This window comes from Camponotus floridanus, unplaced genomic scaffold (genome assembly GCF_003227725.1).
Source record: "Camponotus floridanus strain SB8 unplaced genomic scaffold, Cflo_v7.5 scaffold71, whole genome shotgun sequence".
NCBI lineage: Eukaryota > Metazoa > Arthropoda > Insecta > Hymenoptera > Formicidae > Camponotus > Camponotus floridanus.
Window position 1 is genome coordinate 137,372 of NW_020229840.1, and position 25,705 is coordinate 163,076.

A 25,705-nucleotide genomic window follows, 5' to 3' on the forward strand; every position below is an offset into this window, starting at 1 on the left:
CACCGTAAATAATTGTATCTACTTTAGCAACACCTTAGAAAGTTTTTATTACTCGATAGTAGTGAGATTTCGATTAGGAATAAGATTTATTTTTTTCGACAGAATTTTTTATTTCTATAGAAAATGAAATTAGATAATATTATATTTATTTATTTATATCTTTATTCCACAAATCTAAAAATTTTGTTAGTATTTGTGTTTAAATAACAATGTTTAATTTTTAATTAATAGTTAGCTCTATTTAACTCTTTTAATTAATAGTTAATTCTAGTTAACTCTAATGATTCCAAAAATTATAAATAATTTTTAAATTTACATTAACTTTCAAAGTAAATAAGTGGTAAAAAATAATAAATAATAATTTTTAATAATTTTAATTTTATTTTATGTAAACTTAAAAATTATAACAAAAAATAATTTTTAAATTTTAATTTTAAAAATAATTTTTAAATTTAAATAAAATTAAAATTATCAAAAATTATTATTTATTATTTTTTATTATTTATTTACTTTGAAAGTTGAGATTGTGATTTAATTATAAAAATACTTAAATTACTAAAACTAGAATTAATTAAGAATATTTAACTTACTAAAAATAATAATAATTATAAGAATATATAACTTATGAACGTAATTTACGTATTTAATGATTTATAAATGAATGAACTCACGCGTAAAAATACACAAATTTCTAAATCCTTATTCTCGATCTTTGCGATATAAGGCATAGAAAATTAGCCTTAACGACCATTAACTAATTTAGATAAAATTAAAATTATCAAAAATTATTATTTATTATTTTTTATTATTTATTTACTTTGAAAGTTGAGATTGTGATTTAATTATAAAAATACTTAAATTATTAAAACTAGAATTAATTAAGAATATTTAACTTACTAAAAATAATAACAATTATAAGAATATATAACTTACAAATTTAATTTACGTATTTAATGATTTATAAATGAATGAATTCACGCGTAAAAATACACAAATTTCTAAATCCTTATTCTCGATCTTATTTTGCGATATAAGGCAAATAGAACTTTCGAAAATTAGCCTTAACGACCATTAATTAATCATTAATCATTAATCATTAACCTAAGCAAACTTATGAATTCTGAACGAGCGGACAAGGACAGAAGGATAGATTTCGTGATTTTACGATAATGCGAAAAATCATTTCATTAATCATGGCACATAATTTCCGAGGCGAGGTCGAGAGAGGCAACGGGAACTATAAATACAACAGTTTTGCTCGATCGTTTGTCGGAGCTATTGTCGCAGAGAGAAACCCCTGCTCGTTCGCTCGCACGGATCTCCTGCTCATCGTTGCAGCAGCAGCCTCCGCGCTTGCGGAGAACACGTGAAGCTCCGGAACCGGAGCGACGGCCACCCAAGCCGCCATCAGACGTGCCGACGAGATTCTCTGTTTACACGATACCGTAATTTTATACCGTCGCCGTCGATCGTGGCCGCTGCGCCGCCGCCTCATGAACCCTCTCCTCGTCTTTTAGCGCGCATCCGATACGCGTGTAGCCCGCGTGTCGGCTTTTCGAGTACGTTTTAGTCATTCACAAATGCACCTGTTGACGGTTTCGTCTTACCGCACGCCTCCGAAAATTTTGTTCGGAACCGTCACTAATTTGCTACATTGTTTGTTGTCGTATCAGTTTGCTTTCACATTATTTATTTATGTTTATAGCTCAAACGTACTTTTAAAATAACAGAATATATATATGCGATTTTTAAATGTATGACACATATAAAGTTATGACACTAGAATCGATAATTTGTTAAAGAAAGACATTTAACACATGGAATTAAGAAATAATTAAACCGCGTTAATATATCGGCGAAAAATTATCTCTTTCAATTCCTTCTTTTCGAGTTAAAAATTTGCAAAACAAGGAAATAACGGTATTTTATAATCGCTCTCAAAAGTGCAGCTGAAGTAATTAAAAAGACCGCCCTCATGCCACGTACGTATATAAATGTGCGGAAGACACCCGGTCATAATCTCTGATTCCGGTCTGCGGTTTTCCTACGAACACATGTGCAACCGACACAGGTTTTCCTAGGGTGGTCCCGGTTTTTTTTCGTCAAGCGCTTTTATCTTTAACAAAACATCCACGACCCTCGCAATAAAATCGCTCGATTGTTTATAATTGCTTACATCGCTTATCAATATTTAGACAAAAAATATCGATAATATAATTATATTGCATTTTCTTGTTATTATTGTGTTTATTTATTTGTTATGATATTTAATTAATGAATAAATAAATACAAGCGTGTGATAAGTTACACATTAATCTTTTCTATAATATTAGAGTCTGCATACAAATATTTGATTGCCACCCGAGATGCGGCACGCATCTTCCCACTTTTCTCTAGTTTTTATGGCAGAAGCTAATTACTTTCCCTCAAGAAGAAGCACTTGAAGCTGTCGCAGAAAATGTCACGGGAGGGCTCGAAAATAGTAAAACGGTAAACAGGCAGTACCACTATCTACGAAGGTTGCCCTCGGTTTGAAGGAGCCAGAAGGAAGAGAGGAGCAATCGTTACAAGGACCAAAGCACTTGACTTTCAACCCTTAAGACATGAATCCCGTTACAACGTATACGCTTTACTGATTTTAAGGAATGTTCACTTAAAGATTTAAATGTGATATTCTATGATTATTTAATTTAAATGTAATATTTTACAATTATAACACAGATTTTTGTTCTTTTCATAAATTTTTCCTCGCTTTTTTATATTAAAGGAAAGAGTGAAATTTCCGTGCACTGGTATTATTTAATCTTGAGAGAGAGAGAAAGAGAGGACTTGCTGAATATTTGTGTCATATTGAAAACAAGAATTTTCTCTTTTGTAACTTTTGGATTCGGAAAAATTTACATACGACGTCGGTAAAGTTAGGTATTTAATCCTAATTAGAATAAATGAGAATCAAATAAACAGATGGATGACGTAGATCGCGAGGAGAACCGGCGCAGAGAGGAAGTATGAAGACAGAGACAAGATGGCCACGTTGCTCCTCTTTCGTCGGCTCGTTTGCTCCAAGGCAAATAAACTCCTCCTGAGAATTCGTGGTCTACAACATCCACCGCGTGGCCTAACATCCTTAGTCACCATTTTTCTAATGTCTAATTTAACCGATAACGAATAAATTAGTGACAAAATAGATCTATTTATTTGCTATCTCTTGTTTCAAATGATACAAGAAAAAAAGGAATAATTGCGCAACTTTTTCTGAAAATTAATATCTATCATATTGATAGGATCAAATAAAAGAACTATCAATTTTTCTCACAGTTATGAATCCCAGCAAACATGATGACGTCTAAAGACGTCTTAATAACATTTTAATGACGTATAATATATCGTTAATACGTCATTGAGATGTTTTTAGATGTTATCATGTTTGCTGGACAGTTAAATAAAATTTCTTAAATAAAAAATCAATTGTATCCTTTCGGAAATTATAATAGCAAATGCTGAAATAATTACGTTATTAGATACAAGCAGAGAATATATTTAAAAATCTGATTATTAAAACATTCAAGAAAAGAGTAAGAAAATTTCCAAAAATATAGAAATTTTTCTTCCAAAAAATGAAATAAATATTGTTCTTTTCTCAAACTCAATTATTATTATATAATTATTATTATTATATATAACTCAGTTATTAAGATTAAATGAAAAATCAAGAAAATGAAAAAGTACCTTTTAAAAAGTATTAATGTATAAAATATGTAGAAAATTTATATGTATATACATATATATATTTCAAAGTATTCTAAAGGAATTAAAATTATTATTTGTCTTCTATAGATCTTTATGCTATTTTTACATGTTATATGTAATCATTATTATAAGTAATTCAAGTAATTATTATAAGTAATCATTATTATACATAATTGTAAACAAATCCTGCAGAAATTAATTTATTCAACTAGTTTTCAAAATTAATTAGCATTACGTTTTTTCATCAGCGGATGCACTATTTTTTCCTCGATGGGATCTCAGAGCGAACTCTTGTAATTTACGAGCAAAATTTCTTTTACGACCTCTCGAAAGAGAGAGAGTGCCATCCTTTCGAGACCAGTCTCTCAAGGATCGCAATAAACTTAAGCACGTGGAACGGGGCACCGTGATAACGCATGAACTCTTTCTTTCTATCGTTGCTGGTTATTCGACACTCGGTCACGTGTGAAGTCGAATAAACATCTCTTCTCGATTGAAGCTTCGATCACTGAGATCGTCCTTTTGGTATCGAGTGATGATTGCCTGGCAAGTATCGTTAAAAGGCATACGAAGATCTTTATGCGCAGCAGCACGCCAGAAAATCATTTTTTACACTCGCAATACGTCGAAAATTATAATTACACTTGGAATCAAATCGAAAAGATAGTATATTGATTCATTATTCAATGTTTCATGTATAAGAAAAAGTATGATATAGTAATCTATTTATGATTGTCCATGAATTGTGCAAGATTTAAATATTCATTGATTGTCCACTGGATATTTAAATTTTGCATATATAAATATTTAATACAGTATTTAATACAGTAAATATAGTTCTCTCTTGACAATTATTAATAACATAATGTTTTGATAACATAATGTTTTGTATGATAAATGTATATAATTTGTATGTAAAAATGTATTGTTAGGTTGTACAAAAACGCTCCCCAAAATATTTTATATGCATTCAGTTATGTAATATCTATTATACAATGAAAGCATATGTTTAATTAATAATTCAGTGTAATACAATTTTTAATTCTAAAGTTTAAAAGAATTTTAAAGACAGATATCCTTTTACTTTTCAAGATTGAAAATATAATCTAAAGAAAAAAATTTGAATATATTCTTAAATCGAATATATACTAATAATTATGTAAAAAATTAAAAAAAAATGTTAAATAATTTTTAGTTTATGGATAGATTTGCAAGATTTTTAATTAATAAGCTTATTATTATTAAATGTCTAAATAAGATACATTAAATTTTACTAATGTGAATTATTTTATAAGTAACTCACAATTAATATTCATTTAATCTCATTTAATTATGAGAAAAATGGAGATATACTTTCATTAATTTATTTAATATTAACAAAATTACAAATTAGAGAAGGAATTTAAAAATCTCGTTTAATGCATGCTCCATACATGTAAAAAATTAATTTTTTTCTGAAACTTCAAATTTAATATATGAATCTTGTCCTTTCGATAAAAATATCGATAAAAAATTTGACTTCCAAATTGAATTAAATAATCGTTTCTTAACAATAATAGTAATATTTTCTGAATTTAAAAAAATTCATAAAAAATGGAGGTAGTGAAATCGTTCAATTCTTCGAAAAAAGTTTGCTTTGCTGAAAAAAATTTGCATTTTGTGACGAAGCTTCGCCGTGAGGAAAATATGTAAGGCGGTTCTGTGAACGGGCGGGGCTAACCAACAGCATCCTGTTGGTTAAGAGATGGACCAATTGCTTCTCTTCATCTTCTTCATCATTTGCATCCGCAGCTGTGCATCGCGGTTCCGAAGACGGATACATTACTCAGCGTACACGCAGATAGCAAAATCTTTCGAGGTGATACTTCCATGTGTAATTTTCAAGTAAACTAAGTACGAGTTGCTTGTGTAAAGAATATCGATGAGTGCTTATATTGCGGAAATCTTGTGGAAATTTTCATTTACAGATATAATTGACTTAACAAGAAAATATATATTACATTTTTATGTGAAAACAAATTTTATGTACAAACAAATTTTACAAATTTTATGTAATTATGAACGTATATTTGATAAATATTAAGAAAGCGATAAATACATATGCAACATCTTGGAAATTGCAACATTTGGAATTAATGTATTCTACAGTATATTCTATTTTTCGTCTATTTTCATTCAATTTAGAATTCTGATTTTTTTTACCAAACTTTATTACTTCTTAAGAGAGATAGAGTGCAATTGCAAAATCATATGGCAAAGCTATTTATTTTTATGTTCCGTTTTTTCTCAAAACTGATTTGATATAATACTTACGAATCATTTTTTATACCTTTTTTTATATATTTGATTACAATTTAATCGATGTTTTTTTGCTGAGTAAGTTCTTTCTGAATTTGTGCTATGATTGGAATAAAGTCAACTTTTCTGACGATTTTAAATGAAACTTTTGATAAAATATTTTTTTTTAACCGAATAAAATCTTTCTCTCTCATAGTTTATTTATTTCTGAATAAAATAAAAATAATAATAACAATTGAATGGTTCGCGAAAAAAAGATATATAAGATAAAAAAATGTGATTTCAGGGGAATACGTCTTAAGATTTTAACGCTATTCTTACATATTTAACATTTTTTAAATTATTTAGATATATGCAAAAATTATTTTATATTATGTATAATTATTTTATATAGTTTAGAATAAATTATGAATTTTTTTGAAATAAAAATAATTTGAATGTTTTAATCATTTTCAGACGCAAAAAGTAGAATTTAAAAAAAAGTATAAATAAATAGTCTAAAATTTTCTAATATAAAATTTCATAATGTAACATTTATCATACAATTTCATGATTTATAAATCCACTTTAAAAATCCGTTCTCTGTACTTCTAAAATTGAATAAAAAAATGTTTCACTTCAATTGCATTTCATTGAAGTGTCAAAATATTCAAATCATGCATCTTGAATATCTATCTGTATTTACTAACGCGAAAACATATCTTATCCACACTTGTCATTTTATGCAACTAGGAAATGTAAAGCTTCATAGACCAATATAAATATTTAGAAATGTTTCAAATTTGGAAGATGTCCTTCAGAGATATCTCTTAAACATTTTCTAAACTTTTTCCATATTCATAAATCACATTTCATGGGGGTTTTACAAGTATTTTGTTAGTCATATATGTACTTTTTTCACTCTGCCTCAATAAATGAGTGTCTTACTCTATCTTCCTCTTGCAACATCAACGATAATTGCAGACTTCCTATAAAACGCAACGAGCCATATGATGGCATACACCACCGACGGATGAATCCAAATAACGCCATTACGCAATCCACTTCCCCATAATCCCGCGACGACGAGGAAGACGTTGGAGAATCATGATGATGCGAAACCAGTTCGAGACGCCATTGGTCACAGCATCTGGCTTTCATCCGAAACATCGCCGTGCGACCAATCCCAGTCTCGTGTTCTCGTCTTCGTCGTCACGCCTACGAGAGAGACGCTCGTCTCGACGCTGTCATGCTGCGATCAACGTCATCCGCGGGCGAGATTCCGCTCTCGTGCCGAGCGGGCGAACAGCAGTCATCCGAAAACACTTAGCGGCGCATCTCACAGCGACTCCGTAAGCCATAGGTCGTCACTCCGAGGAGCGAGTCTAAATAATTGACCCCTCCGCGGCGGAATCACGCAAACAATTTACATCCGATTGTGTAAATATCCGCAACCTCGGAGTCGCGTTTATCGGTGCCGGCGAAGGTCCCGCGGGTTCGTTGCTCCGCGAGAGAAAAATGACCAAGTTCTAATCGCCTCAATTTTGATTTTCGTAAAATCAACCGTGATTTATAACAATCGCATTGTGCAACCTTCGTGATACCCCTGTGCGAATCGCCGCAAATCACATAGTGCATTTGTTCGTTGAATCGTTCGGAAACGTCGCTCGCCGAGATATGTTCGCCCTGGCTGAACTTTGACGATCGTCGATCGTTAAAGAACCAAGACTCGATGGACCAGAGCGTGATCGTGCCGTCGATGCCGCGCGACGTCGAAAGTGTGCGGCTGGCCATGAAGAACGAAACCGACTCCGGTCTGCGTCAACAGGAGCAGACGGTCGTCGTGCATCCAAATTCCACGGTGGCCGCACGATCGGCGCTCTTGCCGATGAGCGCGAGTAGTCTGCCTCAGGAAACGAATCTGGAGCCGCTGATGTGCAATCCTACGAGCAACGAGATACCCAGGAAACCGGGCACTCGTCGCCAAGAAAAACCTCCGTATTCGTACATCGCGCTGATCGTGATGGCCATCCAGTCGAGTCCGGGGAAGAGGCTGACCTTGTCGGAGATCTACTCGTTTCTACAGCAGCGTTTCCCCTTCTTCCGGGGCACTTATCAGGGTTGGAAGAACTCGGTGCGTCACAATCTCAGCCTGAACGAGTGTTTCATCAAGCTACCCAAGGGCCTGGGTAGGCCCGGGAAGGGTCACTACTGGACCATCGATCCATCCACCGAATACATGTTCGAAGAGGGTAGCTTTCGGCGACGGCCGCGCGGCTTTCGGCGCAAGTGTCAAGCCCTGAAGCCGCAGTACTCGCAATACTATTCGGGCGCCGGTCCCGTCGGCGTGCAAACACCTGGTCCGTACGAGAATCTGGCCGCCGGTCCAGGTGGAATCGAATATGCCAACGGTTATCAGAATCAATATCAGAATTATCAGGAATACGCCATGTACGCGCCGAGCGCGGCGGTGTCCGCCGATTGGGCGTATCCGGACGGACACACGACATACAAATCGGGGCCGCCGATAGCCGAGGTGACCTACAAGACCACCGAGGTCACATACAAGACTGGCAGCGAATCGACACCATCGCTTTACAGGAACGGCGATCTAGTGACGTTCAAGAGCGAGCCTGCCTTCGGCGGCAGGAGCCAGGATCAGCTGACGACCTATCGGCCGCCGACCGACGGTTTCCCGACGGTGAAAGATCACCATCAGCAACACCACACAACCGAATATAAAGACGAGACAATGATGAGCAACTATTCCAAGTGCTCGACACCCACGACTCAAGCACCTGGACAAGATTATTATGTCGGTTATGGTCTCGCTGGAGTCAACAATACCGGTGTCAATATCACCATGCAACCTATGCAGGAGCAACCGGGTGGTAATAGCAGTCCTATAACTAATGTTAGTTCGCCGCACAGTGGATGCCAGACCCCTGCGGATCACGGTGAGTAGGAATACTTTTTTTCTTTCCCGCCGAAAAGATATGTGTATGTTTTTTCTTTCCCGATTCAGCGACTTCGCCCCGATATTTTTCTCGTCTACGTCTCTTCAGGGGGGTAAAGAGGGTTTTATAGAATTTCTCAAAAATGAGAATCTATATCTTGGTAAAATGCACCAAGTAAAATATATGCCTTGTTCTCGTTTAAATTTCGCGTACAATTAAAAGAATTTTTAGGCATTACCATCCGCTGTGGCTCGTAAACGCTAGTTTTCTTGTCGTGTTTTTTTTTAATTATGTTATTTTTTTATTTTTGTTATTTATTAATTATGTTATTTATTTTTTTAAATTTATTTTGTTATTTATTCGAGTAATTTTTAAAATATTTTTTGTTATGATACATAAAAAACGTATATATATTATATTCTATAACGTACAAATATTATATTCTATATATTCTATATATTCTTAATTTCTCAATAGTCTACTTCTACGTCTCTTACTATGTTTAATTTTTCAATATTTCTGTTTAATAAATATCACGCATATAAAAAATGTACAAAATGTGAAAAATTTATAAAAATCATTTAAAATTTTCTAATGATATATATCAATACAATGAAATGCAATAAGAAAATTAGACAAATGATAAAATATAATCTAGAAATGTCAAGTGTAAAGAAAATTTATGAACATGTAACAATTAGATATAGTAATTCGCGACAATACGATTTTAATTAGAAATAGATTTGAAGCGTGTCAAAAAGTTTAAATTGCGAACTTGATATATGACTTGAAAATATGATATCATAGAACAATGGACGAGAAATGCAACGAGATACCGCATTTACGATTTTTGAGCTCTCTTTGCGTCGCGAGGACGACATTGATGACTCGCGTCATTTAGGGGCCATCTGGAAAATTAGAGACAGTTTACGATCTTTCAGGCGCCGTGTCCTGCAAAGTGAAACCATGGTGCGACTATTCTTTCAAACCTTCCATCCTTTATAATAATAAAAAAATTATAGATACAAGTTCAAACTTGATCCTCAGAATATATTCATTTATCGGCAAAAAAAATAATTTTTTTAAAAGAATATAATTCTCTCATTCCATTTAAATCATATTTTTGTTATTCAATTCAAAATTGCCTGTCTTATATTTTAACAGATATAAAATTAATTTATATATATGCTTATATTATGTATATTTTAATAGATATTAATTTTGAGAATTAAATAAAAATATTAACTTTTAATTTTATTTTTCTGAAATTATAAAAGTAATGCTAAATTAATTTATAATATTATACTCATATTAGAATTATATCTGCAAATAAGATATTACAATAAATTTTAAATAATAATTTATTTTTACATAATGCGCGCATGTTAAGACAGAACGTATGACATATAACGTGTTCAGGCAATTTGGATTGATATAATGATAAAAAGATTAATTGCTAGAGAAAACAGGAATGGATAGATACAAAGTAATTATGACGATTTAAATCGTCATAGCTGACAGAAAGAATTAACCGAAGTGACATTCCTGTCACGCCCATGCGACGCTTTCCGAGCTCATAACTTGTAGCCTGTAACTTAACACGTGTAACTCGCCGTAAGACGGAGGCGTCAAGGCATTTCCTTTTCTCGTGAGATTAATTTAGCCAGCACTGTATCTGACAACGCGATAATAAAATGCTCGTTAACACACCATGTTTTATGGTAACGATAACGAAACAGTCGATAGGTTCGATATAAGTAAAAAAATTATATCAAATTTGATCCACAATATCTTATTTGCAATCTATGTGTGTGTGTGAATCTATAGCACAGATATATAAATATAGATATAATATATACAATATATTTTCTTAGACTTAAATCATCAGTATTGATGTTTAATATTGAAAATGCAATTCTGTAATAATTTGATCATTATTTGATAATAATGATCTCATAAAAATAATCATTATTTATTTTCGAGGTTGAGGAAGATGGACGTAAAATGCAATTTTTCGTCTCTCAAACGTAGACGCGTGCTAACAAGTGCGTGCTCGAATCATTTATCGCATAAATATTTATCAGAGGCATAAACGAGATGATTTAATTCGGCCTTAACCCTATAGAGAATGAAGCATCGTAATATTTACGGCGCTAACTTTACCAAAGCATATCGATCCACAAATTGTTCACTTAAATTCTTTATTGCCCATTTTACTCGTCAAACTCTTTTTTATTTAATCTTAAACTTTGATAATTAAATCTCAAATAAAGTTGTGAGTATGAAAAACTAATAGATATTATACTTTAATGGAGAAAAATTGTAGCGTTATTTCTCACAAAATTATTATTATAATTTTAAATAAATCAATAAAGTAATTAATTAATTAAATCAATCAATCAATTTCTGTTGAATGTCTTGTTAATTTAAGACTTAAATATTTTATATTCTAAATCTATTTTATATATTGATAATTAATGAAGTATAATGCTACAATTTAGCATAAAATATTAAATTTGAGTATAGAGTAAAGGTCGAAATATTCGCCAGCGTATTTTTAAATTTCTACAAATATCTCGGTTTGCGAACAGTCTAATCTCGATTAAGGAGAGTAAATCTCTTGCTCCTGTATCTCGATACAACGTGGATCGACAGGAGATAAACGTCGCCACCCACGCTTTCTCCATCGCAGATTTCTTCTTCTTGTTCGTCTTCCGTCAGTCAGTGGAGTGTAAACGAGATCGATCCGTGCAGACGCCACGGTAGGCTCGCCTTTTTACTCTTCTTACCCACCACGTTCTACGTATATTTCTGGAGCGCGATCTCTTTACTCCGAACTATGGCCTGTTGTGCCGGTATTCCGGTCAGGAGCGGACTCGTGTGCTCCTTGAAAGCCAGCATCTTCGCGTTCGCGTGAAGAAAAAAAAGAAGAAATGGCGCGAGACACACACACACACACACACACACACACACACACACACACACACACACACACGCACGATCGAACGCGGAGAGCATTTGGACCTACGAGAGGGATTTTGACTGACAGGAGCGCCATCGGACCACCCACGAAGTCGTTCCAAGACTCGCGACGTCGCGCTTCCGAATTAAGAAAACTGGCTCATCTTCAAGTCGGAACGTAATTTTAATGTCTCACGTGGAAAACTTTGCGAGTTAAAATAACGGAAATGTTACGAAAAGATTAGCAATATTTGGTCGACGATAAATATTTGAAACAATAGCCTTGCTGAAAGTCTTGAAAAGAGATGAGCAAATCCGTAATTCGCATATGAATACGAGGAGCAAAAATTGATAGGAGGATATAAGAAAGAAGTGAAAAAAAAACAGAACAAAATCGAAACATGAGTGAAGTGGCCGCTTGAGAAGAAGCTACTTGAGAACTGCCGGAGATTTATGCCTAACCCAAGTACCAATTTCTATCGTGAGATCTTTCGTTCCTTTCCATCGCGTGCGATCTTAAGTAATAAATGTTGGAGTGAAAAATCTCATCCGTATATATAAAATGTTTAAAAATTGAAGTCAAATATTTTTACATCTCTTAAAACGATAGAAAAGAGCAAGTATATATCAAGACAACACTTCAGATATCTAGCTGTTCTTGAATCATTGATAGCCATTGATAACCAAAGATAATGAATTTTTGTGCGCGTTTTAACTTAATCTTAATTTTAAGTGAATTTTAATTTATGATTTTAATATGAAATATCTGCTTCTTTTTTTATATTAAAATTTTATATTAAAAATTGCGCAAAATTGTTAGAAAATAATAATTAATATGTTTTTATTAAAGAAAAATTAAAGAAATTTTTCAGATATTTTACGAGATACTCTTGTGAAAAGTATTTCTTGTGAAAAATGCATAGTTTTGAAATAATTAATAATTTGTCAAATTTGTTTATATTTCAGGTATAAAAATGCAGTGCAGTTCTAGTTCGAGTTCAAATAGTTCTGGCGGTGGCATCATTGACCGTAAACCATCCTACTTCGCGCATCCCGGAGGATCAGTAGCCTTGAGCTCTTTGAGCTCGTTGGGCTCGTTAAATCTAAGCAACATCGGCGGTCTAAGTATATCCAACATACCTGGTGCAGTTTCGACGAATATCCACCATGCATCGACACCACCACCCGCGACAATGTATTACGATCAGATCAAGTACAGCATGTGAAGACGTTTCCCTGAAACAAATGATATAACTTCGCAAAATTAATTATATTCCAAATTTTTTTTAAACGCTGTAAATGTCTAAAGTGCTTCATATTTTTACGGTAAACAAACAATTGTTAGCAAATCTTAAATTATATCTGCTATTTCCATTCCGATATTATCTGGAAATATAATAATACATGGAATTATATATTAAATGTGCAAAAAGACAGTGTATTGTTAAATAATGCGATTGAATGAATCTGAAGCCAGTACTCATACTAAGGCCACTCTTCAAGCTTTTGAATATTTTTGTCATTTTCTTTCAAAATTTTCATATCGATAGGTGAGAATGTAATTTTTTGGTATAAGCTAAAATTACAAAAATTTTAACATTGATTTGCTTTACTTAAAAAATTTGAAAACACTGACTTGTATACAGTTCTAAAGGAATTGATTAAGATTTCTTCATATTCAATGAAATACGAAAAAATTTTGAATATTTATGAATTTTATAATTTATAAATTAGTAATAAAAAGGGAAAAGAATTCTCGATTTGCAGTTGCGGGCGTGAATATTAAGTAATGTAAGTAAAAATGTAAAATATAGTTGCGTAAAAAATGATCACACAACCGATCGTGGCTCAAGAATGCGTAGTGGAGACGCATCGAGAGATACGTCCGCTTTAAAAAAACGTTGATGCATCTCGACAATATCCTATTTATATTTATAATCCATCAGTCGATGTAATTAATTTAAATCTAGAGCGGAGAAACAAAGTCTGTAGAATTAAATAACGTTTGCTAAGAAAATTCTCTGTTGATTTCTTTGTCGCGCACGATTTTTTATCCCAATAATCTGAATCAGAATATTTTGCCTGATTAAGTGATGTAACTCTTTTCAGAGCATAAAGCTTTAATAAAAGATTTCTGTTAAATTTTCAGAGATATTAATACTGTTTTGATGCCAGATGATGCAATGATCCATACCGGATGATACAATTAAACAGTCCTACATCATTTACGTCATAATGGTTTTGCGGTAGCGATAACAGTTTTGTTGATACTGCGAAAGATTCCTTTCAGAATTACTTCGCCCCGACTAACAAATTCCCCAATATATACGTAGTCATCAGACAGTTTGGAGACGTATCGTCATCGCATGACGGATAAACTCGGTGACGCAATCTTTAAAACTTTGCACAGCTTCTTCTCTTATTTTTGATTTGAATTGTTATTTTTGTTTTGTGTGTGTGAATTGTTAAAAAAAATTTTAAACTATATTAGAGTGACAAATAAATTTTATTAGCATTCTAAAATTGAGATTAAATAAATATTGCGGATGAGAAAAATATATTGACAAAATAAATATCAAGAGTTGCCGAGTATAAAAGCTACAAAAATTGAAATTTACATATATCGAATTCAAAAAATAATATGATGTCGAAATGTATTTTTGTAAACGAACAGGATGCATATCGCAAGCGACAGAGTTAGCAACACGCTGCTGTTAAAAACACTACTGCGTGCCACACGTTGTTGGAAGGGCATGTTTGCCCGCCATAAAAGTGACGGCGGCAGAAGGCTTCTTTTTCGGCTTTTTTAGCCGACGATCCTTATTCGAGCAACATCATGGAGACAAATCCGTGTCTTGTTGCATCACGTGTTCGCATACATACCGGCTTTGTCATTCTTTAGAAAAATCGCGTCTGCGATATAAAGCACAGGGAGACGCTTCCCCTTCTCGCGGAAACGCGATTCGACAATCGATCCTGTCAGCTCCCGAAATAGTGCTGACATCCCGCTGATCTTAGAACGTTATCGCGCGGTTGGAGGAAACGAATCGAAAGAAGGATTCCTAGGTAAATTTTCTGATAGAGCAAAATTAAAACGTTTCCATTCTACGTTTTTTTTATTTCTAGTAATGCGAAATTTCGTATATAAATGTAAAATAATAAATTAATTCTTTGCAATTGATACATGATATGTGACGATGGAGAGATCACTTATATGCTACATTATGCATATATTTATAATTTACATTAATATATTATAAATTTTTAGTTACTCTTTCGCTTTTAAAAAATCGTACATAAATATAATCAATAATGAAAATAATCAGGAACATCTCTTTCTCACTTATAGTAATGTAAATATATACTTTTAATCTAAAATAATATATTATTTCAGTTCATGAATATGTTCGATAATTTATATAAGTTATTTAAAGTATTATTTGCGATTTTTAAGAGGAATAATAAATGAAAGAAAGAAAAGAATCATACTTAGTAGCTATCTTTCTTTATAAAAGGAAAGCTTATATTTTGAATTTTAATATTTTCCTTTTTTAAGAAAAATATTGAAATTTTTAGATAAATACATATCTGCACCTGTAAAAAAATTATTATTTTTGAAATAACGGAAAAACTATTTTAACGCGATTTTATATCAAATCAATAGAATAACATTTCGCAATTTTTAAAGTGATTTCGTGATTAAATTTTATCGAAAATTTTTAACTATCGAAAGCGAATAAAATAGCACGAAAGAATTCTTACGAACGAACGTCGCAAGCGGAATGTATGTACATAAGCTGACGAATGCATACACGAGGTGCAAGAAGAGTCACTCAACGATATTGCTGACAGCTTCCACGCTGTTTTGGTGTTCGTATTACTCTAAGATGATGTTAGTTTCATCGGGATGAAAGTTAAGCGTCCGAAGCAAGAAATACTTTAATTCTTTTCAGTCAAAAATAGAAATTTTGATTAATATGTTTGGAAAGCTTAAATAAAAATATGTATTAAATAGTGATAACGTTTATAGTTTTGTCTTTAATTTACTTAGCTAATTTTATTTAAAATTATAAGAAAATATCTTATTTTATTTAAATAAATATCATAAATGTATGGAAAATTAGAAAAGAAGTTTTTTCTCTTAATATTTCATGAAAATCGAATTAATAAAAGTAAACTAAAAAATACATACAACTTTTATTCTCAATTTAATATTCAAAGGATTTAAATAGAATTATAAAAAAATATATGAATCTCTTATATAATTATATAAAAAGTTATATAAAAAATTACATAAAAAATTAACTCAATAACCTGAGTAATAATTTGTAATAATTTTTAATAATATATATTGTAGTTATAATATATAAAAGATTCAATTAAATATATTTATATTTTTCTGTTTTACTTTTGAAAAATTGCGAGGAAAATTTTGGCATTCTATAACATCTCAAACGTATTTGGCATTCTATAACATCTCAAACATATTTTATTGATAAATACTTTCATGTGTATTAAGGAAAATTTCTGTATGCAATTATATATCAAATTAAACAAGTGATAATAAAAATGATAAGAAATGCAAGGAAGTCACAAGGTAAGTCTCTCAAGATTTACTCTCTTATGGTTCAAGTACCAACACTCGTGTCAAGCTCCTTGTTGAAGAGAATATATAGAGATATCCTAAGAGTTTACACACATACATGTTTAACACGAATTCGTACATGAACAAAAATGTTTCAAAATCTTAAGTAAAAACTAATCCTGATAATCTTTTCTCGTATCTTATTATTTCAGGAGTTGTGATATATAATAACAGAGTTGCATAAATTTTGTTTGTGTATGCTTGTACTTTTCATGGCAAGTAAGTGAATTTTTAAAGTATCATTGATCCAAAAATCGAGAATAATTCAAGAAGCTTATGCGAGCAAAAGTAGAAAAAAAGAAAGAGAAAAAGAAAAACGGGGGAAGGGAGAGAAAGAAAGACGAGAAACGGACGAGGAGAATATAACGGAGAGCAGGATTCCGTAGGAAGGGGTTCGCTCTAAAATAATAAACTGATCCACGATGCGGGAAGATTAAACCAGAACAAGAACAGACTAGCGATTTATGCTATGCAGACGCCTAGATAAGAAACGGAAAACTATATTGTTATCCAGTGATAAAAAAGAGATAAAAAGAGATAAAAAAGATTACGATTCCATATAAGACAAAATCGGCGTTTGATTTAACTTGATTGACTTGCATGTTCGAATGAATACACTTACAGATGTGTGTTTGAAAAGTACGTTAAAAAATTGTATGTATACATATATGTTTAATACAAATATGTGTAATATATTAATTACATATATTTATATATATAATTACTTGCTACATTTCTAATTAAAATTAATTATTTAATTATAATGTGTAGCATTTTTAAATTTTTACTTGTGCATGTTCAATAAACTGTTAACACTCACAAAAATTAGAAGCTAATTGTAAAATAATATATTGCATATATATCGCTGTATTATTTATTAATTTAGTTAATAGAACAGCAACTTTTCTGCTTCTGTTCACATAAGCTCCTTAAATTATTCGATTTTTGAATCAATGTTATTTTAAAAATTCGATTTACTTGCGATGACAAATACAAGCATACAAATATGTGCAACTCTATATTAGCATCAGTTATCAAAATAATTATTAATATTGAAAATTTGGATAAATTGTAAAAATGATATTATTTTTTATCTATAAAGATTATATATTATATGTAAGTAATAAAAAAAATGTACTGCATTTACCAAATTATAAAATAAAGAAACAGTTTTTATTATCGTTTTTATTATAGTAGATAAAACGAAATCTCGTTCTATATGCATATCAAAGAAAACATCAATCAAATATTATTGTTATTTTCTTTATATTAAGGAAAACTGTTATATATTTAAAAGCTGGAAATAATTGAAAAGCATATGGCCGATTATTGATAATATTGCATTCTTAATATTGCAATAACAACATATAAATCGGCGAAATATTATTTAATGTAAAAAAACATTTAATGTAAACAGTTTAATGTAAAAAAACATTTTAATTCGAGGAGATATTACTTTAATATATCGAAATAAAAAATAAATAGTATCAGACTTTTAAATTTTAAAGATTTATAGTCATATATTAAATTTTAAAATATTAAATTTAGATTTATAGACAAATATTAAATTTTAATTTTACTTTCTATTATGTACAGCTAAATTATCAGCTCTGTTAGAAATATGATTATAAATACTAATCTTACTTATATTAAATATTATTAAAGTATAAAATTTGTTTAATACACATTTAAAAATTTGTTTAATACAATTTTTTTCGGTTCTCAATTGTCGTTATATTGTTTATATAATATAAAACTTTATATAATATAATGATATATATAATGTTATTATAATATAATTATATAACATAATAATATATATATATATATATATATATATATACATATAATATATAATATTATAATAATATAATATTATAATTAATATTTATGTAATTATTGTTTATGTAATATTGCTAATATAATATTATATCAGCAATATTATATAAACAATATATTATATAACATATAATTATATAATAATTATATATATATATATATATATATATATATATATAATATTGGTTATGTAATATTGCTGATATAATATTATAATCATTATAATATAAAAAATCAAGATTTACCATTACATGATTACGAGTACATAAATTCAATTTCCGTTGCAATTAATACAAAAATCTTATACGTACCAATTATACAATTCTAATTATTGTCATTGTTGTAGATTGTTACGGATGAATGCAACGGTTATTTTCGCGCGTCCACAGCATCCAAATCAAAGATCAGCGAATCTCCTTCGTTTTTTCGATCATCACTTCTTCAATCACAAGCATTCGCGTCGTTGATGATGCAACTTTCGAAATACACTGGACTTCGCGTTACAAACCATTTTGAATCGTTCAATTAGGATGATAAAAGGACAGAAATTTTTTTCACCGTTTATTCAAACTTCAGTGCTTGTGACGTCAATGATTCTAAACTATGTGCGCTTGTAGAATCATTCCATCCTTATTACTCGCTGAAAGTTAGACAAAGATAAATAAACGAGACGCATGCGCCGTAATGTCATTACGTGTTATCCGTATGGATGTGGGTCCGTTCGAAAATCTTACTCATTGGGTAGAGTTAAGAGTTAGAGCATTAAATTGGCCAATCAGGACAGAGAAACTTCGCTCCTAATTGGTCAAGACGAATTGGTCGAAACGCTGCTCTACTCCACAGACAATTTTTAAACGCACTCTTACCGAGACGTCACCAACAGGTCCCATCCATGATGCTCCGAAGGTCTTTATCGGAATCTGGATGGCGGTGAACGACAGCCGGCCCACTCTTCGTCCGCGTGTACTGTCAAGTGGATTTTTCCCTTTCAACTAAAACAAAAAGATGGAGCGCATATTGTTGAATCTACTCATGGCTGACAATGCCATGATACAAGAGGTTCGTATTTCTTGATTTGCTATAGGAATTTGTCAAATCGATTCTAATAACAGTGAAAACACGTGTTTTACTCCATTTGCTTTTAAATAGAATTTGAATTTGTTAAGAGACCATTTAATATAATTGTTCCTCTTTATTGGATGTGTGTGCAAAATCTTCTCTCGATCTTATTGTACTATCCGCAAAATAATTTCTACACTTTTACATCTTCCATATTTTATGGTATTATAATTATTATTTGTCACATATCTATGTGACAAACACGTCAAAGTGTTTCTTGTAATAATAGTAACCTACTGTCATTTTATAACTCAAAATAATATTCTATATTTCATTTCAGGCAACTGTGGAACTGAAAAAACTTCTTCAAAATCCAGACAATATATCAACTTTGTGCCAACTTATACTGACCTCGACGAGTCCTGAGGTTTTAATAGAATTATAAATTGATTTCCATATACTCTAGTTTCAATAGATTTGCTTAAAGAAAATGTATGTTTAGGTAAGGCAGTATGCAGCTCTTATTCTTAGGAGACGTTATAGTAAAGGCAAGAACTGGGCAAAATTACCGGAACCTATACGTAGTGAAATTAAAAAAATGATTTTACAGGTAAAAATTTATATTACATATATTGTACTTTAATGATTTAAATCACAGATTTTTATATTATTATAAATTTTAGAGAATAAGATTATTCTCTAAAATACTTCCCTAGACATTTCTATCCAGCAAATCAAAATATTGCAGCTACATTGCCGCAACATTGCTGCAATGTTGCAATATTGCTACAATATTCTGTGTTTGCTGGGTAACTTATTTTAAGATATATATTTTTTAGATTTTTAAATTTTAAAATTTAAAATTTTAAAATTATTTCATAAGATTGTATCCTTTTTTTATAATAAAAAAAGACACAACATGAATCACAGTTGAAATACAAATTAAATACAAGTAATTAAATTTTGTGATATTTTTACATGTTGGAAAATAAACATATATATATATATAAAAATAAAAAAATTCAAGGTTATATAATTTAGCTCTTCTAATTAGGTGATTATTTTAATTAATTCTTTTGTAACATATTTACTATATTTTTTTCCAGGCTTTAGGAAATGAATCAGTAAAGTCTGTTAGAACTAGTATAGCTCAGTTAGTAGGTGTTATTGTTAAACTTGAATTACCTACAAATAGTTGGCCAGAAGTCATACATTATGTACAACAATTAGTCACTAGTGAAAATATGGAAGTTAAAGAGGTAAATAATATATATATATATATATATATATATATATATATATCAATTTTTATCAAAATATAAAATATAGCTATAAGAAAAGTATATGTTAATAAAGGTTTACTATTTTACTTAGAATAGGTAAATTATTTTACTTGGAAACTTCAAAAATTTATCAATTATTTTATGATATTAAAAATTTTTTTCTAGCTAGGCCTCCATACTTTATCAATTATGACAGAAGTCACGCCAGATGCCTACACTTCACATGCTAGATCTTTGGCGCTGCTTCTTGCTCAGACATTAAATAATCTTCAGAATTTAGGACAGCCAGTTGCTTTTTACGTTTTGAATACAATGCGACATCTTATTCCTGTAATTAAACATGATGAAGCTGTTAGTATTATGTAATAGATTTTCAATCTTTTTAATTGATTTTAAATCTCAATGCAAAATATTGAAGAATATACATTCAATTCTAGATCATAAACACTTATGTTAACATGATGCCTCGTGTAATGGTCACAATTCAGTCTTTAACTCAAACTTATGAAGATATGGCCATCCAAAGCTTTGAGTTACTGGATGAATTGTGTGAGAATGTGATTGCTGTGATAACGCCTCATGTCAAATCTCTCGTCAACATGTGCCTTGAAATCATTGCTAAAGAATCTTTAGATCATCTTATAAAAGTTAGAGCAATTAGTTTTATTGGCTGGCTAGCAAGGATAAAGAAAAAGGCTCTTGTGAAACATAAATTAGTGGAACCTATCGTCGGTAAATGATGATTTTGATATTTAATTAGTTTACTTAGCACGCAGTTAATCAGTTTACTTAGTTACTTAACAGGGATGTTTAATTATTTATTCTATTTGCAGATATGTTATTCGTAGTTATGATGACTCGGCCAGATAATGATAGAGATGATGACGATATAAATACAGAAAACGAGAATACTATTTTAACAAGTAGTACCCAAACTTTAGACTTGCTTGCGTTACACTTACCACCAGAAAAATTACTTCCACATTTGGTAAGCAAACTAGTGTTAACTAATTAATATTACTATAACATTAAAAATTTTTATGAGTATATATTTAATAATATACACATTTTTTATTTCTTTTAAAATTATAAATATTAAATTATTTTAAAATTATGAAATTAGAAATTAGAAATTAAAAAATTATTGCATAGTTCTGAAAATTAAAATTTTGTAAAATATATTTCGCATCATGCAATTCTATTAATATTGATTACACATTTTTTAAATGCATTCGTTCATAAAATATTGATGTAATTATTCTGTGAAATCATTAATTATTTGAAAATCAAATTAAATTTAAAATAATGAGATATTAATCTTACAGTTGCGACATATCGAACCTGGACTTCAAAGTACAGATATGTACATGAAGAAGGCTTCGTATGTAGCGATAGCTGTATTAGCGGAAGGTTGCGCTGAGTATATTCGTTTAAACTATCTCGAATACTTCCTACGATGCATTTGTCGAGGAATTACCGATCCCTCGCCTATAGTGCGCAATGCCGCACTTTACGCCTTAGGACAATTTTCTGAACACTTACAACCAGAGATTTCGCAATATTCATCAGAATTGTTACCTGTATTGTTCGAATATCTAAATCAAGTCTGTTTGTATATCAAACAAGAGAAAAAAGAACCGCATGCGATCGGTCGTATGTTTTATGCTCTTGAGATGTTCTGCGAAAATTTGCACGAGAGTATTCTACCGTATTTACCCAAGCTCATGGAGAGGCTATTCAATATCTTGAACGCGGATACGTCGGCGAACGTAAAAGAATTCACTCTAAGTGCCATAGGTGCCGCCGCCTGTGCCAGCAAGGAACATATGCTACCGTATTTTGAAACAATCATCAATATTCTCAATGATTATCTTACCGCAGAAGTGACTGTAGAAAACATGTTTCTTAAAGTTCAAGCAATTGGTTAGTCAGGAATATGATCAATTATTTAATTAATCATTCGATAATTATTCGAAAATTATATACCTATTATTTCAGATACTCTCGGAGTACTTGCTAGATCGATAGGCGAAAAGCACTTTGCGCCATTAGCGCCTACTTTTCTCAATCTAGCAATAAAATTTCTAAGAAATTCTGAAGACGATCCAGACGTGCGGAAATCTCTTTATGGGCTGTTCGCCGCCATTAGTACAGTAGTAAAGAAGGACATGGCTGTAGTTTTACCCGAACTTGTCGAGTATATGATAATGAGTATAAGGAGTTCAGATGGAATTTTGGTGAATATCGCGTAAATCATGATATTCGAGACTATTACAACGAAAATTACATGTTATAATTAATATTGTCGTTACAGATGCACTTCAAAGACGATGCTAATGCGTTTTCAGTTTACAGTGATCTTAGCGAGACTGATAATGAAAAAGAAGAAGACATTGAACATACTGATAATGAAGAAGATGATGACGATGTCGAAGGCTATAGTGTTGAAAATGCCTACATGGAAGAAAAAGAAGAAAGTGTAATGGCCTTGAAGGAAATCGCTGAATATACAGAGTAAATTTTTCAGTTTTCGAAAGTTTTAGCTAGTAATTAGATGATTATACTTAATAGGATATTGTTATATTTTATAGAGAAGCGTTCATGCCGTACCTCGAAAGATGTTTTGAGGAGATTTTCAAGTTGATCAATTACCCTCAAGAAGACATACGTAAAGCGAGTATAGAGGCTTTGTTACAATTTTGTATTAATTTCTCAAAAATTAATACCGATGAAGGTAGAAAAGCATTGTTGAAGGCTCTTTGTATGTTCATCCCAAAATTGTCGGAACTAATAAGATTAGACGAAGAAAGGACGGTCGCCATTTGCGGCTTAGAAGCATATCTGAAACTTTTAAGAGAAATCAAATCAGATGTTATCTTTGGTGGAGGTCACAAAGAAGCTATAATAAATTGTGTGATTGATGTCCTAACAGGTACTTATGATTTATATTTATGTATTTAGTATTTTGATAAATTAATGCATATAATCTTTAATCACAACTTGTTGCAGGCAGGACAGCATGTCAAGACGAAGAGGAAGTCGAGGGCGCTGAAGCAGAACAAGATGAATTATTAGTAGAAAGTGCAGGCTCTACATTGTCCAGTTTAGGAAGAGTGATTTCGCCAGAAGATTTTGCGCTCTATTTTCAAACTACGTTGCCTTTTCTTTTAAAGAGACTGGTATTATTACTGACTTCTTGCATTTCTTCGAAAAATTCGCAATTTCGATGTTTCAGCTAAGCCAAATGTTTTCAGAAAATGGACAATTCCGAAGCACAAAGATCTTTTGCTGTTGGTACAATCGCGGAATGTTTCCCGGGACTAAAACATATGACGGCTATGTTTACCCAACAATTACTTTCAGTTCTTTTACAAACTGGAACTCAAGATCCTTGTGGTGAAGTTCGTAGTAATAGCTTCTTCGGTATTGGAGAACTGGTATTTTATGGAAAGGAAACAGTTTATCCGTATCCTTTTCAATTAATATTTAATAGTAATTGAATATATATCATATATATTTTTAGTGGAGAAAATCATTTAAAAATTATTTGATACTTAACAATATTTGTTTATATTAAAAGTTTTAGTATTTGAAGTTTTGATAAAAAATATCAGAAGAAAAATAAACTTTTGTTAAATTTCTTTTTTTTTTCTAATTAAAATTTCAAATACATTACAAAATATACAAAATATTATTCTACACAGATTTATTTTATACACATAGAACAAAATACTATTCAAATATTTTTATAATTATTAAGTAGCAGTATTTTTTATAGGATTAATTACATAAGTATAATTTTGTTAATGATATTAATTTCCTCAATAACTACAATACAGACATTATCCCCAGATTCTAACAAGTCTGTCATGTGCCATTGCAAAAGAGACAGATGCAGCCGCACGCGATAACGTGGTTGGAGCGATTGCGCGACTTATTATTACAAATTATTCAAATTTACCGCTCGAACAAGTATTTCCAGTTTTTGTTCAACAGTTACCTTTGAAAGCCGACTTCCAGGAGCACAAAGCTGTATTTAAAAGTATTCTTACATTGTATCAAGCTGGACTCCCTGTTCTACAGTCTCATATCCGTACATTGTTGAAAGTTGCAGTTGTCATATTACATGAAGACAAAGCTATGGATGATGGTGAGTTTATATAATAATAAACATTTTAAGAAATCCATAGGAAATGCTTGTCTCTTTCAATTTGATCTCTGAATAGATGACACAAAATATATAAAAATATCTTTCATTTAATTTTTAAGAAATTATTTATTTATTTATAAAACATTCAATACCTTGGTTTTTCAATATAAGAATTTTATAAAGATATGACTAATAAATTATTGTTCTAAATTATATTTTCATATAATTTTTTTTTACAGAAACACGAAATCTCATCATGGAATTCATCAAATCTGCTCAACGAGATTTTGTAAATGACTGGAATGCAATTTTCACCGAACTACCTCCAGAAGTTGTGGCAAAAATTCAACGCATGTTTTCTTAATTTAAGCATGATTAATTATTATCAATTTAAGATCGTGTAAGTTAATTTAAATATCGATTTGCAGTTATTTTTTCATTGCATCTCATTTTATATCATTATGTTTTTCTTTGCAATTCGAATTCTATTGCGGAATAATAATACAATTTCCAGATAAACAAGAACACGAAACGGGAATAAATAGTAATCGCAATTGATTAAATATGTTTCTATCCATTTTATAGAAATAAATATTTATTATTATTTTATTCATTATTTCTACTTCGTTTAAATAAAGAATTTTTATAGCTTTAAAAAAAAAATAAAAAATTTTAGGCCGTTTCGTGACTTTTTGATTAAATAATTTATGCTACCTTGATTAAGTATATAAGTTGTTATTTTTATAATAGGAAGTACATAAAAACAATCTTCAAATTATGAATA

At 30.9% G+C, this 25,705-nt stretch overlaps 2 protein-coding genes across 3 annotated transcripts; both read left to right on the forward strand.

The window, feature by feature from the left end:
* Positions 1–7,077: 7,077 nt before the first annotated feature.
* On the forward strand, positions 7,078–13,440 carry LOC105251272 (forkhead box protein E1). Its single transcript, XM_011257938.3, has 2 exons — positions 7,078–8,984; positions 12,912–13,440. Exons 1-2 carry the CDS (start codon positions 7,760–7,762, stop codon positions 13,169–13,171), a joined length of 1,485 nt encoding a protein of 494 aa, XP_011256240.1. The 5' UTR covers positions 7,078–7,759; the 3' UTR covers positions 13,172–13,440.
* Positions 13,441–19,300: 5,860 nt separating this feature from the next.
* Positions 19,301–25,495, forward strand: LOC105251266 (importin-4). Of its 2 annotated transcripts, XM_025413920.1 has the most exons (15): positions 19,301–19,488; positions 19,829–19,915; positions 19,991–20,098; positions 20,595–20,747; positions 20,937–21,122; positions 21,209–21,503; positions 21,605–21,759; positions 22,097–22,694; positions 22,770–23,008; positions 23,086–23,285; positions 23,363–23,703; positions 23,781–23,950; positions 24,026–24,237; positions 24,611–24,921; positions 25,161–25,495. In XM_025413920.1, the coding sequence occupies exons 1-15, from the start codon at positions 19,435–19,437 to the stop codon at positions 25,283–25,285; spliced, it is 3,234 nt and encodes a 1,077-aa protein (XP_025269705.1). In that variant the 5' UTR covers positions 19,301–19,434; the 3' UTR covers positions 25,286–25,495. The 2 variants fall into 2 exon arrangements, with proteins under 2 accessions (XP_025269705.1, XP_025269706.1); XM_025413921.1 differs by lacking the exons at positions 19,301–19,488; positions 19,829–19,915; positions 19,991–20,098 and having other exon boundaries at positions 20,664–20,747; positions 20,941–21,122.
* Positions 25,496–25,705: the final 210 nt, after the last annotated feature.